Genomic DNA, 25,873 nt, shown 5'->3' with positions numbered 1-25,873 from the left:
GAAAAGAAAATGTTATTAAGAAAATCATAAGGAAGAGAAAATACATAAATAGCATTGTACTGTATTTATCGAAAAAATTCTGTGTGTAAGTGGACACACGCAGTTCAAATCCATGTTGTTCAAGAGTCAACTGTATTATATAAAAATCTGGTAAAATATTCATAATAATATTTTATATATATATGTATGTGTGTATGTATCTACCAGATATACCATCTATCTACCAGATAGTATACATATATCAAATAGCATTATATATTTCACTATTATAAATTAGATATACTATAGTACAATAATATATATACTATACTATAATATTATACTATAATTATATACCACTATAATACTATATTATGTAACATTATGTATTTTATCTGGTAGATAGATGGTAGTTACAGTAAGAATTTTTTTAAGGGAATTAGAAATTCCAGGGAAACAAAAAGGTATTCCGGGAAGGACATGTTATTCATAGTTTACTACTTGCCTATACAGAGAACTATATTTACACATTTCTACTAACTAAAACACTGAATACTCCTTTAACAAAAGTGATTTAACTATAGTAACATTGAGTGTTTTGTTTTGTTATTTTAAGTAGGCTCCATGTCCAGTGTGGAGCCCAACACAGGGCCTGAACTCACGACCCTGAGATGGATCTGAGCTGCGATCAAGAGTCAGATGCTTAACCGACGGAGCCACCCAGGTGCCCCAGTAACATGAGGGTTTTTGAAGAAAGAGAAAAGGTAGTTCAGGAAAACTAAACCAACATCCATCATACAAAGAAGTCACCAACTATTATCTAAAGTGAATGGCTCAAGAAATTGTAGCAAAAGCACATGGGTGGAAATGTGACAGAAACTACCAGAAGAAACCACTAAAGAACTGGAAGTGGTTGCTTCTGGGGAACGGGTATGGAGGATGGATCAATGAGTCTTAGTTGTTTCACTAAGCCTTTCTGTACTTAGTGATTTTTAAAATTAATGTGCATGTATTATGTTGAAAAAATTCTTTTAAGACAATTTTTTAAATATAGGGTTCATTTATTCAAAAAATAACAGCATTTATTCATGCATGTTTTAAACTTTTATTACAACTAGAGCCATAAACTCACACAAACTGAAGGTCCTTGAGATTTCAGACCTTAATGGAAGCCTCAGGAAGGAGCCATCAAAACTACACACAAGAAAATAAATTACTTGCCTGCACGAGTCAAACAGATACTGAAAGCATTTATGCTCAGGAAAAGAGGTAAGAAAATAAGATCAAGGGGCGCCTGGGTGGTTCAGTCGGTCGGGTGTCTGCTTTTGGCACAGGTCACGATCCCAGGGTCCTTGGATCGAGCCCTGCAGTGGGCTCCCTGCTCAGCAGAGAGCCTGCTTCTCCCTCTCCCTCTGCTGCTCCCCTTGCTTGTGCGCGCTCTCTCTCTCACTCTCTTTCTCAAATTAATAAAATCTTAAAAAAAAAGAGAACAAGATAAGATCAAGGAAGAGTTCACTCAATACAACAGGAAACTTCACTTCTGGCAAAGCTGAAGCCGTGAGACTCCCTGAGATTTCCTCCACAATATTTATAATGACTGGGGTTAATTGTGCAATTACATGTGTGTCCCTCAGCAAACAGGGAATTCCACGAAGGCAGCAACCATGCTGGTTGTGTTCCCGCCACTATTTCCTCAATCTGGTATGGTTCCTGACACAGAGAGTACATTGCCTACGTATTTGTTGAATAAAAGAGTGGAAAAACTAACAATGATAACTTAAAAATCCAAATCCTTGGAAAATTTTGAAAACTCCAATAACTCTTGCGTAAAAGAAAAAAAATAAAAGCCAGGATTATGGACGATTTACAAACCACAATGAGAAACCATACGTTAAGCTATGGGATGAGGCCAAAACTGTACTGAGAGGAAAATGCATGGTTTTAAACTCTTTTCAAATTAAACAAATAAGATTATAAATGAACTAAACATTCAACTCAAGAAGCTAGAAAAATGGGTGGGGGGTAAGTAAGGGAAATCGATTAGTAGATAAAATTAGAAATTGATATGTTCCAAAACAAAACTAAATGTCAAACCTATAGAAACGATAACTAGACCCGAGAACTACTTTTTATATCAACAAACCAGGTAAACCCTCTCTACAAACAGGGCAAAAAGCAAAAATATAGAACATTAGGATTGAGAAAGGGTCTGTGACCACTGATGCAAAGTACACTAAAATTACAAAGTAAAAATCAAGCCGCAGGATACTGATATTACATAATTTTCATGATACCAAGTGTCAGCTGCATGGGATAAATGGGACTCATAAACCACGGGGTCAAAAGCCAGGAAGATCACAAATCTTGGTCAAATAGGTTGCTTTTGGAAATTTCCCTTATCACACACACTCTGAGAACCTACATGTGGCACTTGTATTGGACTAATAATGAAAACTTCCCTCATCTGGTAAATAGCTCAAATCTGGAAGCTGTCTCCATGGAGGGAAAAAGAAAAAGTCCCTCCAGATCCTCTTTATGAGGACATTGGTATCTTGTTCCCTCGCCTTGAGAGAATAACTTTTCTTGATACGTGGAAATGCTTTCCAACAGAATAACATTTCTTGATACGTGGAAATGCTTTTCAACAAAGAGCCTGTTGCTCCAAATATGTTAAAACTGGCTCAAAATTCTATTTCAATTCCAGTGTCTACTGCTGGTATGGAAAGAATTTTTAGTGCTGTGGACAATCTATGGACCAATGGATTGAGCAGACTGAGTGTGGAATGAGTGAGGAGTAAAGGGCACTTAGAAGAAGTCATTTTTACCTCTTTTGATACAAACTATCAGTTTCTGAAAAATAAATAAGCTACAAAGTCGTGTATCTAACGTAAACTACTTGCAATGGAGCCTGTCGTAAGTAAGATAAGGGAACCTTGTGACTTGGAAACTTCCTAGGTGTCTGGGATAGCTGTCTGTCCCTATTTGTCTTTGACTAGGGCCTTCTGAAACTCTGTAGAGATAGAAGTTAACTTGTGGAAAATGTAGTCATGTCCACAGAAAGGCAAATTATGTTTCAAGAAATGCCACTGATTATCACCCTGGGAATATGAGTTTCGTAGCCATTTAAAAAATTATTTTGGCATTCCGGAGTGCCTGGGTGGCTCAGTCGGTTAAGCATCTGCCTTCGGCTCAGGTCATGATCTCAGGGTCCTGGGATCAAGTCCCGTACTGGGCTCCCTGCTCGGCAGGGAGTCTGCTTCTCCCTCTCCCTCTGCCTGCCACTCCCCCTGCTTGTGCGCTCTCTCTCTCCCTCAAATAAATAAATAAAATCTTTAAAAAAATTATTTTGGCATTCCTTATGTAACTATGAAAGTATAGTACTCTGGATTATCTTCTGATAATATCTTACTAGTTGTAATATTTTACTGGTTCTCTCACTAATTAAGGGCTTAAATAAAATCTTTGACAAGTTTTCATTTTATATCTATATGAGTCATGAGTTCACCTTTTAAAAACATTATCCTTTAACAGTTTACATGCACACACACATATATACATACATTCGCATGCATACATACATAATGTATAATCTTATAGGACAATTTTTACCATGTGTTTCCAATAATTTTGCTAAATTTTAAAAATTCTGCTCATAGTAACCCAGGGAGACATTCTCACAAAGCTACCAAAGTAGAGCCAGAAGGTTGAGACGTGTCCCCAAATGGAAGCTTGCCAAGGGCCCATCCTGTCTCCAGAGTTGGTCTGAGCAGGTGAGGAGTCAGGCATCAAATGTGTGTCCCCATTTGTCCAACCTGGTTGAAAAATGAAAAAGGCTAGCTAAGACAGGAAGGGTAAGAAACAATATGAGAGGGCTCTGCAGAGAACAGACTCCATTATGGGGAGAAGGACCTTCAGGAAGAGGTAGTTAGAGAAACAAGTCTCTAAGGATTTCAACCAGTAAAGACAGGGCTGGAGAGGCCCTCAAGGCCAAAAAAGAAAAAGCACGAATAGTGGCCTGGAGGTAGGAACCACAGGGATGCTCAAGGGAGCAGCAGTTTGGCAGAAATGTTGCTTTGGACAAGACTGGAAAGGTAGTGCACTCCTATGTCTACTGTGCGGCATTATTCACAATAGCCAAGATACGAAAGCAACCTAAAAGCCCATCAACAGACAAATGGATAAGGACAATGAGGTATTTGTATACAATGGACTATTATACAGCCATAAAAAAGGATGGGGTTGTGCCATCGGCGACATCATGGGTGGACCTACAGGGTGTTATGCCAAGTGAAATAAGTCAGACTGAGACAGACAAGTGCCATATGATTTGACTCAGAAACCAAATGAAGAAACATTTAAGAAACAAAAAGCAGAATCCTGTAAATCCAGAGAACAAATTAATGGTTGCCAGAGGCAAAGGGGTTTGGGGGGATGGGCAAAATGGGTGAAGCGGGCGGGAGATACAAGAGTCCAGTTGGGGAATGAGTAAGTCACGGGAGTAAAAGGCCCAGCGGGAGGAATATAGTCAGTGATACTGTGACAGCGTGTGTGGTGACGGATGGCGGCTACACCTGTGAGCACAGCAGAATGTATAAACTCGTGAGTCACCGTGTTGTACACCCGAAACTAACGCGACATTGTGTGGCCACTACACTCAAATAAAAAAATTAATAATAATTTTAAAAAGACTGGAAAGGTTGTAGGGAGATGGAAACTTGCCACTTGGCAAAGTATGTTTTTAGCGTTGCCATTTGGAAACCACAGACATATGATGACCATTTTGGCTACTCGTTCTACTCTTCTGATACATCCACTCGACTTGCAAACAGGGCACCAATCACAACAGCTAAGCATGAACAGCAAATACTAATCAAAGGGGTAAAGAATGAGTCGATTGTGGCCATGTGTGGACAGGGAACCCCTCTGGCTAGCCCTTGCATCTCCCGCGCACACGGCTTGGGCCACTGAGGGGCTATGTCCCTGGCGGCGGCAGACGCTCCACTGGCACAGCGGAAAGGTTATGGTTTGTTTTTTGAGGTCAGGAAGTAGGTGTGAAGTAGGTATGAAACCTTTCGGTATTTGCTGCCGTTGCCAAAATGTCTCTACTGTGTCCCCTATGCTCTGCAGTATGTTCACTACCTGTGAGCATTCACTAAGCACCACACTCTCAAATCTAAGTTTCCCCCAAAAACACCCATCAAGACATACCAATCCTCTTATCCCAGCTCTGCATCTCCCCTGACTCTCAGGGATTGCTGGAGTCCGGGGTTAGAAATCCAAATGATGGTTAAAAATTGGCTGACATTATATGCATTATTATAAAACTGGGATGATGAGCGAATGTTCAAATGGCAGGTTAAAAAGAACGGCATCAAAAGGATTGTATCAGAACTTCCCACTTTGGAAGAGTGGTGGGCGAAGAGCCCCCAACCAAGCAAGGAGTATGAAAAACCAAGTGAAGACACTGGAGCTCTTCGGGGCGATCACTTCAGCAATGGTGTGAGGAAGGGCCCGGGAGACCAGGAGCAAGGAGAGCAGCCCAAAGATGGTGATGACCTCAGGTCAGAGATAACCAGGCCTGGCTCACTCGAGAACAGTCAAAAATAACGCTAACAACAATACCAGCTGCAGCTAATACTCACCCAACACACTTCCCGACGTGCCAGACACAGTGCTCAACATTTTTTCATATATTTACTCATTTAATCCTTACCATAGAGGCAGGTCCGAGGCTAAGCCCAGGTATCTGATTCAAGAGCCTATGTTCTTAATCTCCATGGGACACTGCCCCTCAGTGCTTGGCCTGGGGTCGCCACACCGATTCAGGTCTTGCGTACTCAGACCCCATAGCTGCCTGAAGTACAGGCTGGGGTGACAGTTCCCCAAAGGTGACTTCTTTTACTCATGCTTTCATGGGGCTCCCCCAGGCTGGACAGAGATGTTCTGATGGGTGACACTTGAAGGTTCTTGGGTTCCTATGGGTAGCTGAGTTCCAGCCCCCCATGTGCACGGGGCCTGCGACCTGGACCTTCCTCCCATGCACTCAGGAAAACCCTAGAGCAGCCACAAAGCCAATACACAGTGGCTTCTTCTCAACTGTGCTCACGGTGCTGACTCTGAGAGCATGCTTTATTTCCAGCACATGGTGACTTCCCTTTCTTGGCTTCTGGTTCAGCTTTGCATCTTGGTTTTTAATTTGGTTGTATTTTATCCAGCATTTATTTGTGTTTGTGTGTTTGGAGCAGGCAATCAGGAGGGAGGGGCTTATTCCCCGTCAGCTCTGTCTACCATATTGCCTCAAAGTCCAAAACACAATCTGCTAAGAGAGTCTTCTGGCACTCACGATCACTTCCTGGAAACCAAAGCTTGATTTCAGACGTGCCAAGTGTGAGCTGTCAAAGGAACATGCAAGCAGAGGGCTGTGCGGAGCAGGCGTGGGAACAAGGGTCTAGGGCTGCAGAAGGAGGCTGAGCGTGAGCTGCAGAGACTGCCTCCACTGGGCTCTGAAGCGATGGTGAAGCTCTCCGTGCCGTCGGGTCCCCAAGGGATAGGAAGCAGATGGGAGGGCGAGAATTGGGGTCAGAGCCTCACAGAACACTTATATCCAGTGGGTGAGAGGAACAAAAGCGGTCAGGGAGGAGCCAGTTGTCAGAACAGCCAGAAGAGGACTAAGCCAAGGGAAGAAGATTTTTCAAGACGGGTGTGATGAAGTATCTAATGTTGTGGCAATGAAAGGAAGGTGAGGGTGACAATGTCAGCAGAGTTCATGACTGGGACCTTCTGAGAAGCAGTGCAGGCACGGCTATGAGGAAGGACAGGGGAATGAGTAATTGGAGACGCAAACGTTGGTTTCCTCTGTCCTTCAACTCCTCACCCCCTCACCCATCTTGCCTCCCAACTGAGCCAAGGCTCAGGAAAACCTGAAAGAGACAGCCCATGCCTACCACCACCCTCTCTACAACATCAGAGGAGGGCCCCTGGGGCACTACATCAGACACGGGGAGCAGAGGCACTGCCTGAATAAAAGACTCGAAAGTCCGAAATATGTGAATGCCACACATCTGCCTTCTCAGGACCTTTGCAAAGTGGCTGTTCTCCAAACTGCGGAGCTTGATGACCCTGTGTCCCCAGGTGTCTGGAGAGGTTCCGTTTCCAGGTCCCCACCCTGCAGACCAGGCCACCTGGCCCACTGGCTAGGATTTCCCCTTGCTGCTGCAGATGAGTCAAACTGCCTGGATCAATTCAGTAGGAAAGAGCAAATCATGATAGGAACATGCAGACAGCCAGCAGAGCGCGTGTGCGTGCGTGTGTGTGTGTGTGTGTGTAGCACATGACTATAATTACTGTAAAGAGTGACTCACCCAAACTCCAGGAATTCCATACCCCCAGGTCACTCATGAGTAAGTCAGCCTCCTCCTGGGACCACCGTGACCAGAGAAAAGGCTTCACCATCATCCTAGTTGCTCAGGCCCCAAACCTAGAAATCCTCTTCGTTCCTTTCTTTTCCTCCTCTCCGACATCCCACCACACAAATCGGCCAGGTCTGCCTTCAGAATGCCTCCCCTATCAGTCTCTTCCTCTCCTGTGTACTGCCACCTCCCCATCCCAACCAACACCACCTCACCGGATGCTGTCTGACCTCCTGACCAGGCCCCATTTCCCATCTTGGCCCCCTGCACTCCCTGCCCAGTTTGTTTTCCACACAGTAGCAACAGTAATTTAAAAAACAAAAAATGAAAAGCAGCTGTAAGCCAGATCATGTCCGGCTCCGTGCACTTGAAACAGAACCTAACTCCTGTCCTGGGCTGTAAGCCCTTCACAATGGGCCCGCTGCCCATCCACGGCATCTTGCATCAATTTCCTCCTGGCCCCCAGTGCCCCTGCCACACTGGCTCTGAGTTTCTCGATGGCACCAAGTTTCTTCCCACTGTGGGTCTCTGCATTGCCTGTACCCTCATCCTGGCACAGCCGGCTCCCCACGTCACTCGGGCCTCAACCTAGTGCAGTCTTCCTTCTCAGAAAGGCCTTCCGGGATGCCCCACGCTCCAGCAGACCCCAGTCCTCCTCTCTCACACCCTCCTGTCTTGGTCTCCTGTGTCACTCCCATTCCCATAGGACAGTTCTTCGCTCACTGCTTCACACACTCAACAAACGTTTATCCATCACTTCTTATACCAGCAAGACAGGACACGTGTTTACCCTCCCTCAATAATGTGTCTGTCTCCCCTGAACAACACAAAAGCCCATAAAGACGGGGCCCTTGACCGTAGCCTCAAGGTCTGGCATGGAGGAAGCATTTGGTAAATATTTGATTTGTAGAATGAGTAAGAGCCGCACGGTAGCGCGTACTCAGGAAACCAGAATTGACCGATTCTGTCTTGCTCACGTCGCATGACCTTGAGGCAGCCAGTACTCCTAAGAGGCCCCAGTGCTGGGATGAATCAGGCCCCACCTGTGTTTTTCCAGGCCAGCAGAAGGTGACTCCCTCCCTGTTTGCACGTGAGCCAGCATTTACTAGGGCCTACTGTGTGGGAGCCTGTAGGCTGAGACATCCATGCTCCACTTTGCTAGGGCTAGATGTCCTGTCAGGAGACTGACACCTGCTCAGTGTCAGTCTCCAACCCATCCCAAGTCACTCAGTTGCTGGCACCCTGCAGGCAGCCACGGACAGGTCAACGGGCTGCCCTGCCCTACAGCTAACGACCAACTGGCCCTCGCTGCAGGTCATCCATGGTGCAACCAAGTGGCAGGTCTCTGACACACCCATAACTCCCTTCTGTCCAGGTTTCCCAGATATCCAGGGTTTCAGTGCCACCCCAGGGAGAGCACTCGGGGATCTAGTCACACCCTATCCCTGAGGGCCCGAGTGCCAGCCTCACTTCCCAATGTGTGTGCCTCTTTCTCCTTGCCCTCTGCCCAGCCTGACTCCAACACCGGGCTGCATCACCGACAAGCCATCCAGTACCCTGGCCAAGAACACGGACTGTGCACGCCAGAACAAGGCTGCATCACACCAGCTCCGACACTCGCCAGCCCTGGGATCTTCGTCAGGCCACCACACCTCTTGGAGCCTCAGTTTCTTTCTCTAAAAAATGAAGACTCTAGGGGCGCCTGGGTGGCACAGTCAGTTAAAGTGTCCGACTCTTGGTTTCAGCTCATGTCGATCTCAGGGTCACGAGACAGAGCCCCACGTGAGGCTCTGCATTCAGCGCAGAGTCGGCTGGGGTTTCTCTCTCCCTCTCCCTCTGCCCTCCCCACCTCCTCCTCTCTCTCTAAAATAAATAATTTTTTCAAATGAAGACTATAGAAGCACTGACCCTCTGGGCCGCTACAGCAGTGCCTCCTACGCTCCTGCCCCTCCCAGCTCTGTGGGCCCATGAGGTCTCCCCAGTACCAGGTCAAGGGAAAAGTGGGGAGAGGGGAACAGCTCTTTTTTGGCAATATTTCTATGGCTAACCTCATTGCCAGAAACGATAGCAAATGAAGGAAAAGATTCAGCACAGTAGACATATACAACGCAAACAACAAGCATATACTCAGCTGGGCACCAGGGATACAAAGAAAAATCAGACCTCATCATGAAAGAAGGCAGCCGAAGGGAGAGGCAGACCTGTCGACAAAACCACAGAGCAGATGTGCTGTGTGCTTGTAACAACAGGTGTGGAGAGAGTGTCAGAAAGAGATGCAGCTGCCGATTCCACTGGGCTGGGGTGATCTGGATGAAGGTGAAAAAGGATGAATCGGGCCCCCTCCATTTCCCAAATGCTCTGTGCCAACCACTGTCCTAGGGCCAACAGGACAGGTGAGTGAGAGGTGGCTTGCAAGACCCCCTTTCTGCCCTCACCAACCATACAGCTTCTGCAGGTCATGGAGAGTCACCACATTGCTGACAGTGAGGTTTGTGCACGCCGAGATTCATAATTCATCTCTCGGAGTCTGCACATAGCTCCCAGTAGCCCAGGAAAAAATAACAGCATCTAAATAATGGAAAATTCATTTGAAAAAGACTCTCTAGGCAACTTTTGAAAAAAGATGGACTCAGGGACTCACAGGCCTGGCAACAACAGGAGAGACCAGTGGCTTCCAAACTTGCTTTCAACCTCCCAAGCCACTGCTGACCTGAAATCCCCCCCGGAGCCCAGTACATCAAACCGATGTAAACAGAGCTGCTCTGGTGGAAACAGTGCCAGGTGTCTACTTGGCACCCTCCTCCTCTTCCCCATCCCCTGGTGGCCATCAAGGCGGCTCCATGGAACCCTTGGGGCTCCACGAAGCACTGACACAAAACCACTCATCTGGGCCAACCTCTGAGTAGATAGAGGGAAACAAGTCCCACAGAAGTCATGCTCTGAACAGCAGCTGAACACAAACCCAGTTTCTGACTCTAGGCTAAGACATGTCGCTCCACTTTGCTAGGGCTAGATCTACGGAAAATAGCAATTTAAAAAAACAAGGCTCATTTCTGATCACCTACAACATAATCCCTAAGTGTTTTAAAGGTCCCTGAATTAGCCAAGTATGAAACTGAGCCCAGCCCCGCAGACTGGCAGAAAGAAGTTTGGAAATGAGTTGCAGAAGCACAGCTGACAATTCCATATAGTTTCCTTCAGTTCCATGGGACATAAACAGGTCTTGAAAGGCTTGGGCTGTGTGGCTGTGGGAGACCCTGGACCAGGCGGGCCAGGAGGTGAATGCTAATGAGCTATGGAAATAGCAATTACTTCCCCCATGTCAGGCACTGTGCCAAGCTAAGGAGGATAAAGAGGTCTGAGATATTTTTAAAGTATTTTTACAGCAGAAAAACTTTCCTACAGACTCAATTATATAACTATCAGACTCCACCTCTGAGCTGAAATTATCCATGGCCTTCAGGAATAAAAACAAAACAAAACCCCACTTCTCTCTACATGAGGGCCACAGGTTTCTCCAGAGAGACTCATAGCTATAGGGCCAGCAACCCAGGGCAGCTGCGAACCATCAGCCCAGAGACCTTCCCAAGGGCAGTTCGGAGCCTGTCAGAGAAGAATTCCAGCCAAGTGGAGGGCAGAAGTCATGTCACTGACCCAGCCACCACACGTGACATTATGGGTCCAGGAAGGTCCACTCGAGGGGGCTCTGGCCCCAGCCATGTTGGCATCCTCACAACCTCCTCGTCCCAAAATGAGGCTCAGGTCCCTGAAAAAGACAGGATCCCAGGGAACCCACAGTAATCCTCTGTGACTGGCAAAGGGCAGATAGTCAGAGAAAGACTTCGGGGGCTCGAGGAATGAAGAACTTCACCAGTGAAATGAGAGCCAAAATCAAAGGAATTAACTTACAGCCCAGGTTTTTGTCAGCCTGAAGATGGGTGCACTTTGTAATGCTGATACCACAGACATGAGAGAATGAAGGTTGTTGAGTTCTAGAAGTTTCTGAAAAAAAAAAAAAGATATGGAATAGATTATTTTGCTGCTATAAACAACAGAACAAAAACATGCTCAAGTGTTACCAAATGTTGTCATATTTACGAAATTCAATTAGACTTAAAAATATCTCATGTAGAAAATATAGTTCTATGGAGTTCATAGAAACCATATGCTCTTTTTCTTTCAAATTGTCAAAAGGTGAGTCTGCATCTAAAACACTTGCAAAATTTTATAAGCTGACTAGTCTGGTTGCTGGATAGAAACGTGGCTCGGGATAAGGTTTGATAATGTCCTTTATGTTCTTTTTTTAGACGAATTGGAACTGTCCCAGCGGGCTTTTGTAAACTGAAGCCTTGGCTGTGCCCACAATATCCACGTGGGTCTTCTGCGACTACCTTACACCCGGAACAAGAGGGGCTGAGGGAAGATGTCACCAATCTGCGTGATCTCCTCTGCCAGGAAGAGAGAGCTCTAGCTTCTCGGTCAGTTGACCATATGCTCCTTTGAACCAAACCCCACACTGGTGAGAACATTTGGATTCAATTCAGTCTCACACAAGTTCCCTACCATGGAAGACAAGAGTAGGGGACACAGCCTAGAGTAAGTACAAAAAGATGTAACTGCTCTGTTCTAGGTTTGGTGCTGAGGGAAACCTGCTAACGGGACTGGGGTCCACTTCTCATTCTTGGGAGCCAGTGAGGTTTGGGCTAGCGAGCGGGCTCCATGGTTCCAGTCCCAGCTCCCAATACCTGTGTGTCCTGTAGCGAGCTGCCTGAGCCTGCACGCTCATACCTACAAGGAAGGTAACCACGGCACATATGCTACATGGGAAGGTGCGTGCAAAGTGCCAGACCAGTGCCTGGCACCAGGGTGAGTGCTCTGTGCCTTGTGGGCTGCTCATCCCTTATCGGGAAGACTTCTCCCCTGCCTGCCCCCTCACTTGTCTTGGGTATACCAAGCTCAGATGCCCTTTCCTCTAGTATGTCTTTCCTGACCCTGTTCCCAAATCTAGGGAGCTTGGGGACCCTGTCTATGTGTTCCCACAGCAGTGTGTGCATCTCCTTAGCACACTGGACTCTAGTCGCTTTTACCTGCTTCTCTCTCGCCCTGGACCATGTGTTCCCTGAGAGCAGGGGTGAAGCTGTATCTGCCATCATATCCCTAGGGCCTCATACAACACACAGTAGGGCCTAGTGAAATGAATGAATGAATAAAAAGCCCTTATGCCTAGTCCTCGCGGCTCTGTTCCTACTCAGAGATTTCTCCTTTACCACACAAGTTAATACTTCCTTTCATACATCTTGTAACAATCTCTAATTGTTTCCTGTGTGTAATAATAGATTCTCGGAGAGGACTGAATTTCATCCTACGTATCTGAATTGCTATGCCTGTCACACAATTTCTTTTAGAGCTGAAAGTCCTCTGGGTGATCCCCTAATCCACCCCTCTCATTTTGTAGACGGGAAACCAAGGCCCAGAGGAAGGAGGGGCCCGCACAAGAACGCACTTGGGGCACCGTGCCAATATGATGAGCCACTGTTGGAAGATGGCAGAGATTAGGGAGGGATCGTTTCGTATTCTTTGGACAAGCACCGCAAACTCGTTTCCTGAAAGCACCGGAGGGCTGGAACTCCATCCCGCTTTCTCTCGTGGCCCAGCATGAACTCACTGACAGTAACAAGCATCGTCAAGCCCAGCCCCAGCATGGTCCCAAGCACTTCAGAATGCACACGACGTGAAAGTGTCTGTTGCCCCTGACATACTTATGGATGGATGCCCTTAACCTTCCCATGAGGGGCAGCAGAGCAGCTCCCCTGAAGGCCAAGAGACATGCTCCAGCTCACTCGCTATAAGGTCCTGGGCAGGGACACTCACTTCTCTACACCTCCCCTTCCTCCTCTAGAAGTGGGAGAATAACAATGTGAACACCAAACATGATCATTTCAGTAGAGTGGCTGCTATGATGCCGGCTCATAAGGGTATCAGTAAAGCTTAGTGGGCCTAGGATCTGGGTGGGAACACAACACGTGCACACAGCACACAGCGAACCAGACAGAACAGCAGTGCGCTGCCCAGATGCAGGCAAGCCCCGTGGTGACAGCAGCGTAAGGAGAGGAGCTGACAGGGTGAGGAGAGTGGTCCGGGAGAGCCCATGGCATCACTACCTGGGCTGGCTGCCATAAGGGAAGAGGAGGGGAAAGGGAAATACAGACGCAAGCCTGGTGCTCAACAACTGGCAAGGACAGAACCTATTGGGGCGGGGGGGGGGCAGGAGGTGGGAGTGGGGACCAGCAGGGTCACTGGGCCTAGGCCTGAAGCTCAGGATGGAGGTGGGGTGAGCTCTGCTGACTGCGGACAAAACTGCAGGATGGGATGGTAGCTTGCAGCCCATCAAGCCCCAGTACTGGCTGAATCTGAAGCAAGAGGATGAATGGACCCTAGAGGGAGCCCCCATGGCCTCATAGAGAGTCTGAACAGCCAGCTAAAGAGAATGGTTGGCTGCCATAATAACGGGTAGATGGCCACACCACCATGCGTGCACGGGGGCGGGGAGCCTGAGTGGGCACCTAGGCCGGTCTTACAGCCTACAGAAGTCAGGTCAGAGCCTTCTGTTTGAACCCAGCCCAGCATGCCCAGAGCAAAGTGGCTCTCAAAGTACTGAGGAAACACATTCTGCAAAAAGGAAGGAAGGGAGGGAGGGAGGAAAGGAAAGGGGGAGGGAGGGAGGGAGGAAAAAATAATAATAAAGAGCTTACCTTGGCTATTTTCACAAAATGGCTCAGGATTTCTGCCCTTATTTTTAAAGTCTGTGCTGTTAGAATTTCTCGAACAACCCAAAAACTGACCTGTAGAGTCAAATACACACACACACACACACACACACACACACACACACACACACACACGAGAAGTGGTTAAATACTGGACCACCCGTGTCGCCCTCGCCCACCATAGACAGGGATTTCCCAGAGGTCAGGAAGCTGGAAGAGCACACCCTGGGGTTGCAGGTGGTTGAGGGTTCCTTTATGACACCCAGCCCTGCAAACGGGTCCCTCCTTCAGCACCTCCTCTGGAACACACACAGCGGTGCCAAGAGAGACAAGTATCCGTATCCAGGGGAGTTACTGGGCCTCCACAACATATGAATCTCTCTGAAGCTGTGGCAGGAAATTTTGAGATGAATAGACAGACTCCTGCTCAGAAGGCCCCCAGTTGTGGGAAAACCATGGATGGGTGGATGGTTGGATGGATGGATGGACAAACGGCCAAACAGATATGTTCACTGGCGGTACCACCATGAGATCTATACCCCCAGCCAGACCTCAAGTAAGTAGGATTCACCAATATTTGCACAATTGTAACAAATTTAATTTTCTAGGAGAGGTTCACCCAATAATTTATATGATATGAAAGTGTCTTTCAAAGTTCCATAAAGCAACGCAGCTGAAGGGACGTGTTTTCCTAGAGACCACTTATGCCGAAAGGACATGTTGGTACTTTGGGTTCAGAACATTATTCATGCTTAAAAAAAAAACAAAACATTATTCATGCTTGACCTCTCACAGAAATCAACATCCCCGAGCCCCTGAATCCTTTTGGGAACAGGCAAGTTATCTACCAGGGTATAGTTGACCCACATGACACCTCAGTACAACACAGAAGGGGCTCTGTGCCAAGAAAGTCTGGGAAGTGGTTACTTTCTTGTTTATGTCTTGCTACTGTAACAACAGTGCTGTGTGACACACAGATGCCCACGGATGGAATGACAGCACAGCCGAGAGAGAGAAAGAGAGAGAGAGAGAGAGAGAGAGAGAGAGAGAGAGAGACGGCTGAGGAGAGTACAGGGATGTGTGGAGTTGAAAGGTAGGTAAAGGCATCTAAAATACAAAGAAAAATAGGGATATTCCAGAGTTAACAAAGCACCTTTACTGCTGCAACCAAATTTTTTCCCTTTCCTGAAATAGTCACTTTTCAACGAGAAAACAAGGAAAGAGTAACCGAGAATCAAAAATTTGCTTTTTATGTTAAGCAGGAATATTATAGAAAAAGTTTTTTCCGCGTAATTATCTGTGGTTGCCTCCAGGACATGCCTGGGTTTCCATAGAATCATTTTTTCCAAGGAATTGCCTAAAATTAAGTTCAGACTCAATCGTTTACTAGCCAGTTATGGAAGAAAGATTTTCTGGACACCAAATGATATGCCCATAAACCTTATATTTTAATACATGCACATTTTTATGCCATATAAACAAGTGTGATAGTTTATATGTATAATTTAATAGATTCCTGTGTGCCAAAAAATCACACATATTTAAGGCATAATTATGGAGCATGGCAGAGTTGATGATGATCTCCATCCAGCACACAGTGTGCAGAGGCTACTCCGGGTCAGTTCAATTCAACAGACTTTCATGCAGCCTGTTCTGTGTGCAGGCTCTGGGCACTGTGAGTCCAGACCCTATCAGCCCTTGCCTGATACGGAGGTGACCAAAGGAGGAGGCAGGATCCTCTAGAAATCACGTGGCAATCCTGGACACGGAAGAAGTTCAACCGAAGCAGACTGGAACATGGGGGAGGTAATGACAGAGGAAGGCCCACTGGAAGAGGTAAACCTTGAAAAATGGGTAGACTTCCAGCAGGTAAAGACAGGATTGGGGTATGGCAGTATACACCACGACTGGGGAGCGCTGAGCAAACCGACGGGTCTGGTGTCGCGGGTGCTCTGTGGGATCAGGGCAGAGGGGGAATCAAAGCTGGGAAGGGCACTGAAGGCCAGATGGTGGGGGTCTGGAACACCAAGGTGACAAGAAGGTCCTTAGGTGCTATTCTACATGGGGAGACTTCCAGAGGTTTCCGAGCAGTGAAGTGACAGAGCCTTCTGTAGGGGCGGGGACACCCATCAGGAAGCTGATGCAATGGTCCAAGTGACAGGCGGGAGGCCTGAGCTAGGGCCATGCTGAAGGAGATGGAGAGAAGGGGCAGATAAGAAAGACATTACACAGGCAGAATCAGCAAAGTTTCAAACATTTTTAATTCTCTTTTCTAACTACAAAATTTAAGAGAAGCTTAATGCAGAAAACAAGGGACACAGAGATAGGCACAAAAGGCAGAAATCGTTTGTACCCTCATTCTCGTATACAGCCCACCATGACAGACATTGTGGTTTCTGTCCTTCTACTCTCTTTTCCATACACAGAACATATATCTGTCTTTTTCAACTAAATTGGTATATATTCATCATATTATCACAAGAATTTTTATAAGTGACTAAATATTCCTCTACAACATAACGTTTAGCAGCTGCCAAATATTCCATCTTAGGGATGTACCATCATTGAGTGACCTCCTATCTTTGGATAGCTTATTTCTAATTATTTTGTTGTACTAAACAATGCCGTGGTGAGCACCTTTATACATATATATTTATTCATTTTTAATTAAGGTCTTAGGATAAATTCCGGTAAGGTGGAATGAATAAAAGTATGTGTACTGTTTTTTCAAAAGTATATATTAAAAAATTGGCCTCCGAAAGGTCTATTTGTTTATCCATCAACAAGTTTGAACTGATCCATGTCTTCACGCACTGGCAAGTACCAGTTATTACAATTCTTTTTTTAACTAACCTAATGGACAAAATAATGTCTCATTGTTTCTATTTTGCATTTCTTTCATAACTATTCAATTAACATCTTTTTTGTACTTTTTTTTCAGTTTTTTGTTACAAATATTTATGGGCCATTTGTACTCTCTGCCTTGTGAATTACCTCCCCAGGCCCTTACCCATCTTTCTAATGGGACATCTGTCCCCTTCCTATTGATAAGTAAAAGTTCTTTGTGTAGTAAAGAAAATACATTAACCCTTTGTGGGTCATATACTGTACCAAGAATGTAGAGAAATTGGTACTCTTATACACTACTTGCAGGGAGGGGGGGGTACAAATTCATAGGACCATTTGGAAGAGCAACTTAAATATACCTTTCAAGATGTTAAACTTACATTCTCCCTAGAATTTTTATCTTATGAAAACACAGAAATTTGGAGGAACTCATCTACAAGGATTCAACAAAGCACTGTTTATAAAGAAAAAGAATAGGGGAAAAAATGCCCATCAATAGGAAACTGGTTACATAAATAATGGTATCACCTCAGACTTTGAAAAGAAGTCGCTATGGAAGGAAGTGAGCTGTTGGAATTATTACATAGGAAGTTTGTCTATTCTTCCCCATTTATTTTTGCAATCATTTATTTATATCAGAAAGGACTCGTGGATATTTATTTTATACTTTGGGTTATAACCCAACACAATGTTATTTATTTTGTTGCTTAAATTGCTCTTTGGCCACTGAAAGCTCTTTCAGTTGGCTCTTGTGTTCCTTTGACCTACCCCTAGCATTGTTTTGGTTGGTTGGTTGGTTGAAGCACTTCCTTATTTTCTGGGACCACTACAGGCTCATCAAGATGCTACTGCCCCAGTATTAAACCAGCCATTTCTCCAAGGAGCCTTGGTTCCTTTGATTAGAGAATGGTATTAGAAACCAAGATCTGGGTGCCAGGTGTGCTTATGACTACAGGGCTGTCACTGTTTCTATGTCGTCTTGGCTGGTAACAAGGTAATGTATGCGTGTGTGTGTGTGTGTGTGTGTGTGTGTGTGTGTGTGTACTAACCCATGTGCATATACATATCTATAAATATTTCTATATGTAACCATCTGTATGTATCTGTATCAAAATAAATATGAGTTCATATAGATGTCTTAGCCTTCTACCCTTGCTTGTCTGTAACTTTCCACTCCAACAGTGAAAAACCTGGGTCCTATCATCTGCCATCCTTTTCCTTAATTGTTCAATTCCAGTATTCATGTATAATGGCTTCAGAATTGTCACCCAATCCCCCAGGGAAGCAACTACATCAACTAGATTTTGGATACAATTCTTGTATCAGATATGTGTTTTGCAACACCTTTTCCCCTCACCTACCTCAGTGATGTTGTTTCACACATTTATAATTTGTTTGGATTTTTTGGTTATGTTCTGCATTCCACTCTAGGATTCCTTTATTTCTGCAATACATTTTTTAAATTTGCATATACTAAAGTTTGCTCTTGGTGCTGTAAAGTTCTATGGGTTTTCACAAATGCATAGTGTCATGTATCCAATGACACTGTGTATCATACAGCATCATACAGAATAGTTTCACCACCCTAAGAAATCCTCTGTGCTTCACCTACTTAACACTCTCCCCTTCTCAAACCTCTGGCAACCACTGATGGATCTGTTTATCATCTCTATAGTTTCACCTTTTACAAAAATGTTTTTACATTCCCCAGAATGTTTTTAAAAAGCTAGGGGTGGGGGAAGGATGGGGGAAGGTGGAGGTAATCATACATATGTCATTTTTTCAGACTGGTTTCTTTCATTTAGTAATAAGCATTTAAGATTCATCCATGTCTTTATATGGTTTGAGGCCTTATTCTTTTTTTTTTATTGATGAATACTCTTCCACTGTATGGATTTACCAGTTTGTCTATCCATTCACCTATTGAAGGACATCTTAGTTACTTTCAGTATTTGACAATGCTGAATAAAGCTGCTATAAACGTGAGCGTGTGCACGTGTGTGTTTATGTGTAGACATAAGATTTCAAAGAAGCTGGATAAATATCTAGGAGTGTAACTGCTGGACTGTACCATTTTGCATTCCCACCAGCAATGAATGAGAGTTTATGTTGCTCCAGATAGTTGCACCTGGTACCATCATTGTTTGTTTGATTTTAGCCATTCTAACAGGTGCATAGTGTTTTGCATTTCCCCAGTGACAAATGAAGTTGTGCATCTTTTCATCTTTATTGCTATTTGTACTTCCTTGGTGAGGTGTCGAGATATTTTGCCCATTTTTTAATTGAGCGGTTTTCTTACTGTTGAGTTTTAAGAGTCTATTTTGGATACAATTCTTATATCAGATATGTGTTTTGCAAGTATTTCCCCAGGCTATGCTTCATCTTTTAATTTTCTTACCAGCATCTTTTGCAGAGTAGAAATTTCTAATTTTGATGAAGTCCAACTTATCAGTTTTTTCTTTCACGGATTGTGTTTTTGGTGTTACATCTAATAACTCATCACCAAAGATCGTGTAGATTTTCTTCCACGTTTTCTCCTAAAAGTTTTATAGTTTTGTCTTCTACATTTAGGTTTATGATCCATTCTGAGTTAATTTTTATGAAAGATCTATTGTCTGTGTCTAGGTCCATTTTTTTACATACATAAAAAATGTTCCAATTGTTCCAGTAGCATTTTGTCAAAGAAATTACTCTTCTTCCATTGGGACAGGTTCATATATATGTATATATAGTTAAATTCTCAAAAGAACACATGATCCAAAAAAGGCTGAGCATTTCTGTGTTCTATGGTGAACTCCTTGGTGCTGAGATACAAGCCTGGCCCATAACACACACTCAGTGAACTTGGCTGGCTCCTTCCACCCCTCTATGAGCAATATGAACAAATCCCAAGGGACTCAGATCCCACAGAGGAGCAGGCAAGCCCACCAAGTCTGACCAGGACACTGGCCACTGGGTTTCTGGTTTGGCTACAAGAAGCTTCAAATCTGCTAGCAACCTCTTTCCAATCAGCTGATCTTCATGTTCCCTCTTATTTCCCCCCAAATGTTGGATGTTTACTACATGCCAGACACTGCGCTAAGAGTTCTTCATATACCATTTCACTGAATCTCCACACCAACTCTGCAAGGTGAGTCATATTATTATTCCCACTTACAGATAAGGAAACTGAGGCTCAGAAAGGTAACTGACCTGCTTTCCTTATCGAGAGTCTGATGGGGAACCTTGTTCTCACATAAAAAAGTCTGCCAGGACGGGATGCCAATCAGTTCATCTCAGAGAAAGCAGCCCCAGTGGCTGATGAGAGCTGGCTGGTGGCCAGTTTTCAAAATAGAGCTACGAGGGCTGTGTCCAGAAGCCGCTCACTCTGAGTAGCTGACAGGCTGGCAGTAAGACCATTTCTCAAAGCGTTCTGTTTGGGAAAATGCACCTTCAATTCTGGCTCACTTCACCCACTTGGTCTGATCTGGACACAATGCAATCATTCGCAGAACAAGCTGCACCACCCTTTACCAAGCTGACCTGGCCTCCGCGTGCAAGGCAGATTACGTCAGAGAGCCCAGCAGCCCTCCTCCGGGAGCTCTGTGGCTGGTCAGAGGTGGGACTGAGTTGGCTCCCAGTCAAATAGTTTTGCGAAGGAAACTATGAACCCTCTGATAGCGTGTGCACATCTGTTTTATTTTTTAAAGCCTAAGCTTGGTTGAAAAGGGAGATTTTTGAAAAGAAAGAAAAAAGAAACAAAAGGCTTCAGAACTTCTCTTTTCAAAACAAGTATATACAGCCCCTACTCCGGATGCATCTAGACCCTTCTTAGTTCCTATTATAACAACAATAATGCTAACTCCAGTCTTGATCCTCAGATGGAAAGCTGGTTCCTCTCTGAGGCTCTCCTCACCCTTGGGTGCTAGCCGAGGCTGGGGAAGCCTGGGGAGGGCTGGGCAGTGGTGATGCATAGGGCCCGGCACTTCTGAGCAGGGAGGCCCAGCTTCAGGGACGGCCCAAAGGAAACCCAGGCCCATCACCCCGAGGTCCAGTCATGCACACTACACAATCTCTAATCCACTATCCTCATTTGAAACCAGAAAAACAAGAATAAAGAAGATAAGCTGTCAATAGCATCATTTGGGGGTTTGGCCCACCCAAAGGGGGTCTTACAGGGTAGCTTACCAGCAAAGATCACATTCTGGCAGATCGGCTAAGAAGCCAGAAGCCCACTGCCCTTAGCTGGCCCAAGCCCCCATCATCCTTCCCTTAAGTGGGGGTGCAAATCTTCATACCTGGAGCAAAGGTTCTGGTTGGAGCAAGTCAGTGTGCAGTAGTATGTATGAGGCTAGTGGCCTGGCCATCAGGCCCTCAAAGAAATTCAATTCAACGAGTGTTCTCTGAGCATCTCATTCATTCATTCCACATATATTTACTGAGGGTCTATTGTACACCTGACACCACGCAAGGTGGCGGGAGGTACAGTGGGAACAAGACAGAGCCCGCAGACTGGCATGGAAGGTGAAGGCAGAAGAGTTCTACAGAGTGAGCACAGATGAGCAAAGGGCCACATGGAGACAGAAGCACAGGGTGCAGTGAGGGAACGTATGACAGCGAAGACCTCACACAGGCTGGGGATTCACGGAAAGCTCCCCACAGAAGTGACATTCAGGCTGATCAGACTGGGATCTGAACAGGGAGGAAGAATTCTGAGCTGAGAGTACAGCACATCTGGGGGCCTGACGGGACAGAGATATGGTGCATCAGGGAACAGAAGGAAGGCTGACCAGAATGGCTAAAGCCCGTGGAATAGGGGAAGGGACAAGAGATGGGGCGAGAGGGGTGGACAGAAACCAGACCCACTGTGCAGGACCTTGCAGGGCAATTAAGGGGCTCCAGCCTTAGCTTGGGTGAAATTGGAAGCCCATGAAGTGATTTAAACCCAGGAAATATGTGTTCAGTTCCACCTGCTGTGAAAAAGGACTGTGCAGGCAAAAGGACTGATGGGCGGGGTGGTTCAGGAAGAGAGGTTTGGACCTGGGCCAGGTGCCTGGGATTGAACCCTGGCAGGGTGCCCAGCCGACAGGGGACAAGATTGCTACCTGCTCAGGCACACCGCTTACCTGGTTAAACCTCCGGGTAAAGGCCACAACGTTGGGGGCGAGACTATGTTTCTCCTTCTTACTCCATCCACAGCTGGCAAGTTCCTAGGAAGCACAGAGTCAATTTCAACAGTGATTCTTCCTAATCGGGATGCAAAACACACCAGGGGCATCTAATTGGAATGCGGACATGGACAGGGAAAAGGGCTAAAGCCCCGGCCATCCTTTTCTTCACCACGGTGGGTGAGGGTTCTCCTCCTCTGGAGAGAAGGGCTGGATCTGAAGATGGAGGTGCGGCCCCGGGGCCCCCTCACCCCTGAGGTGAGGATGGGAAGTGGGATACTTTTCTCCATAACCCCAGCCACATTTCTCAGGACTTCTGTTCCAAAATATCCTTAACAGCAAACTGCCTGTCTGCCAGCTCCCTTGGGACCAGAATTCCCTTCTGAAAGCAAACTGAGAAGAGGGCATGTGTTAGGTAGCTGGATTTATCCCCCCTGGTGAACTTAAAGTTAAAATATGGCTAAAGGATCTCAGAGCTCATTGGCCATTCCTCTATTCCTGGAATCAGAGAATATCCTGGCCCAAGCCCACTGCAGTCAGAGAAGCTTCTGGAACTACCTCACATGGCTTTCCGAAGTCGGCCCCTCCTCTATCTCGTACAAGCAACAGGGGAGCAGAAGGAGAGGTTGTCTTTAACATCTTCTTTTCTAGCAGGTTTCATGTTACAACCTGAATCATCAAATTACCTAAATTTTACCTATCAGTGAGGCTGGTTCCTACCCAAGGGAGCTAACAGGAGCACTCTACCAGGATGACTTGGGGTGCATAAGAGAACCAGGGAAAACCCACTACCCACTGCCCAGCATGCTCAGCTTGTGGCTTGGGAGCCCTGGCAAAGAATGGAAGAAAAGAGGCAGATTAAAGTTCTCTACCTCTGAGTTACAAGCCCTCCTTTTAATTCATATCAGGCCTTGCTATTATTAACAACATTTTTTTTGCCACACATCTGGAACTTTAATAAGATCGTTAGTGAGAGCCAGCTGCCCACCAGCTGGAACGGGGGTCCACTAGGAAGTCAGGGAGGGCAGTGGGAGTGGCCAGAGACAAAACCTGTTGGCTGAGCAGCTGTGCCCAAAGTGCTATACCCTTCGAATGCTTCTCGGGACCCAACTATAAGCCACAGACAGGCGGGCACTGTGTGAAGCCTGGCTGGAGGCAATGGACAGCTCAGGATACAAGAGCCGATGGCCTGGACCTGAGAGCGCCCGGCCCCCAAGCCAGGGCCATGCACACAGCTCCTCCTCCGGCTGCCTCCCTTCTGCAAATGCACCATTCTCCTCCCGGTCACCCACACGGGAAACGCGACCATCCCTGACCCTTCAGTGCAGACCCCAAGTAATAGCCATGACAAGGCCGCTAACTAGTGCTGCCATTCAGCAAGAGCCTCCGCACGCCTCCTGTCATCTCGCGCCACTCTCACCGCCTCTGTTTAGCAAAGAGGAAGGGTTCAGGATTCGTCCTCTTGAAGGAAAACCGTGACCCTATTTCTTTTCAAAAGTAAGCGTGAACCTCTTTGAGACGTAGGATTTACCTGTTTACCATGATTCTTCCCATTCTGAAAATGTGTATTCGACCTGCCTCAGTTACACTGACTTCTCCCCTTTAGAACATATGCTTCAATTGTTTTTGCAAATGTGTATCACTGCCCTTTCCAAGTTTAATTGCGAGAACAAGAGCCTCCTTCCTCTTTGGATCCCAAAACCAGTCCTGGAAAGCTATGGGTTATAATCAGATAGAAAAGAGAATTCATAAACCTGCAATCAAGGTCTGGGGCATGGTTGTTGCCCAGTTTCTGGCTGATAGTTGCTCCTTCTGTTTTTTTCCCGAATTCTTTAATAAACAGCAAAAGTTATATACATGTATGTGTGTGCATGCATGCACACATTTTAATTACATGTACACATTTAATTAAGAGTCTATAATCTTATTTATTATTAGACAGACCCAGCCCCATCCTGGCCTCCACACACCAGCTGTGTGATCTTCTGGGACACCATCTTCTCAGAATCTCAATTTTCACATCTTTTTTTTTTTTTTTAAGATTTTATTTATTTATTTATTTATTTATTAAAAGATTTTATTTATTTATTTGACAGAGACAGAGACAGAGAGCAGGAACACAAGCAGGGGGAGTGGGAGAGGGAGAAGCAGGCTTCCCACTGAGCAGGGAGCCCAATGTGGGACTCGATCCCAGGACCCTGGGATCATGACCTGAGCCGAAGGCAGCCACTTAATGACTGAGCCACCAGGCACCCCTCAATTTTCACATCTTAAAATGGGTATGACACCTTATTTATCTATGAAGCTCAACATGACAATTAAATGAGATTAAGACATGCAGAGCACATAGCACAGAACAAGTACTCAGTAAAGTTTATCTCCCTTCCCCTCCCAAGGGTCCCATTGCTGTCAGACTCAGCGAGAGCTCCAAACACCCTCTTCTATCCCCTACACCATGCTCTCATTGGGATCTTAAATTATTAACAAAATCTAATACTGTTTCTCTCTCACTTTGCTGATGTCATGCACGCAGGAACCAAAGCAAGAACTCAATACACCTGCCCTCCATTTATTTGATTGGAACATTTCTAAGACCCTGATTCATAAATTGTTTGTACACTTCTTAGGTTTTGACAATTCCCTAAAGAACCTTTTATACTGAGAGACATATAACATTAAAAATTAAAGCCTCAAGAGTAAAACATTATGTTTGAGGGGTTCTCTGATGAAATGGATGGAGCAAAGGCCTTGAGAGCCAAAAGACCCTGCTCTGAATCCCAGCCCAGCCAAGTTAACCTCTGCCGGAGCTGGTTTCGTCGCTGATGAAACAGGGACACCGAAATCATCTCCACAGACTGGTGGCAGAACTGAAAGAGGTAGAGCGTGGCAGAGGAGGTGACATGTAGGGCCCAGGTTCGGCTCACAGCAGATGGCAAGCAGCATGTGTTGAATGAATGGAGTACGAGTGTTCCTCAGTGTTGAAATCTCCCAAATTCAGGGCAGAAAGATTTATCAGGATGTCAAAAGAAATAAGACCATTCTATCTGCACTAAAACAAGTCCCGGGCCCAACCTCCTTGGCCCTCTTCCTCTTCTGTGTTTGGCCTTATAGGATTACAAGAGATTCCATCTGTGTGAAGTGGGTTTGGAAAATGTGAAGTAATAGAACAAAACTCTTCCAGTCACTAATGCCTAAAAAAAGTCTATGCTATGGAACCGATCTGAGTGTAATTAAGTTAAAACTGACCAGAGGAGACAGGGCTGGTTCTAGAAGGAGACAAGGGGCTGGGCTGAGACTGGTGGCCCCGCATCGCTGGTGAGCCACTCAGCAGGCCCTGGGGTGCCACATGCCTCCTCCCGAGGGCACCGGGGCCCTGATCTCGCCCAGTCTGTCCTTGGCTCTGAGTTCTCTGCTGAGGTCAACTGGATGTGAAAGAAGAGTACGAGCCTGCAGTCCTTTGCCAGCTTCCTCCGGGGCCTCTCCTCTGTCATGTGGATGCTCCCTGGCTTCCTCAGGGACAAAATAGAAGCTGTGAGAAGAAAACTTTCTGCCACCAAATGTGCAAATTCAACTGTGTCCTCTCCCTTCCTCAGCTTCAATGGAAGAGAGACCCTTTCCTCCAGGGGGTCTGCTCTCCTCCTGGGCACTGGGTCCCATCCCCTCCCCTGCCCAGAAGCCTGCACCTTCACCCCCTTCCTCTCCATGAAGAATAGTAATAGGATGG

At 45.9% G+C, this 25,873-nt stretch overlaps 1 protein-coding gene across 9 annotated transcripts in view; it reads right to left on the bottom strand.

Moving 5' to 3' along the window:
• RALGPS1 (Ral GEF with PH domain and SH3 binding motif 1) overlaps positions 1-25,873 on the bottom strand; it is a 275,163-nt gene that overhangs the window by 155,900 nt on the left and 93,390 nt on the right. For all 9 annotated transcript variants that reach the window (XM_078061794.1, XM_078061792.1, XM_078061793.1 and 6 more), the window contains 3 exons: positions 22,108-22,191; positions 14,141-14,230; positions 11,298-11,390 (listed from right to left, as the gene is read on the bottom strand). In XM_078061794.1, the coding sequence (XP_077917920.1) occupies positions 11,298-11,390; positions 14,141-14,230; positions 22,108-22,191 (267 nt within the window). The remainder of the gene's footprint in view (positions 1-11,297; positions 11,391-14,140; positions 14,231-22,107; positions 22,192-25,873) is intronic.

This window comes from Halichoerus grypus, chromosome 14 (genome assembly GCF_964656455.1).
Source record: "Halichoerus grypus chromosome 14, mHalGry1.hap1.1, whole genome shotgun sequence".
NCBI classification, from domain to species: Eukaryota; Metazoa; Chordata; class Mammalia; order Carnivora; family Phocidae; genus Halichoerus; species Halichoerus grypus.
This window is presented reverse-complemented; position numbering and strand designations above follow the sequence as displayed.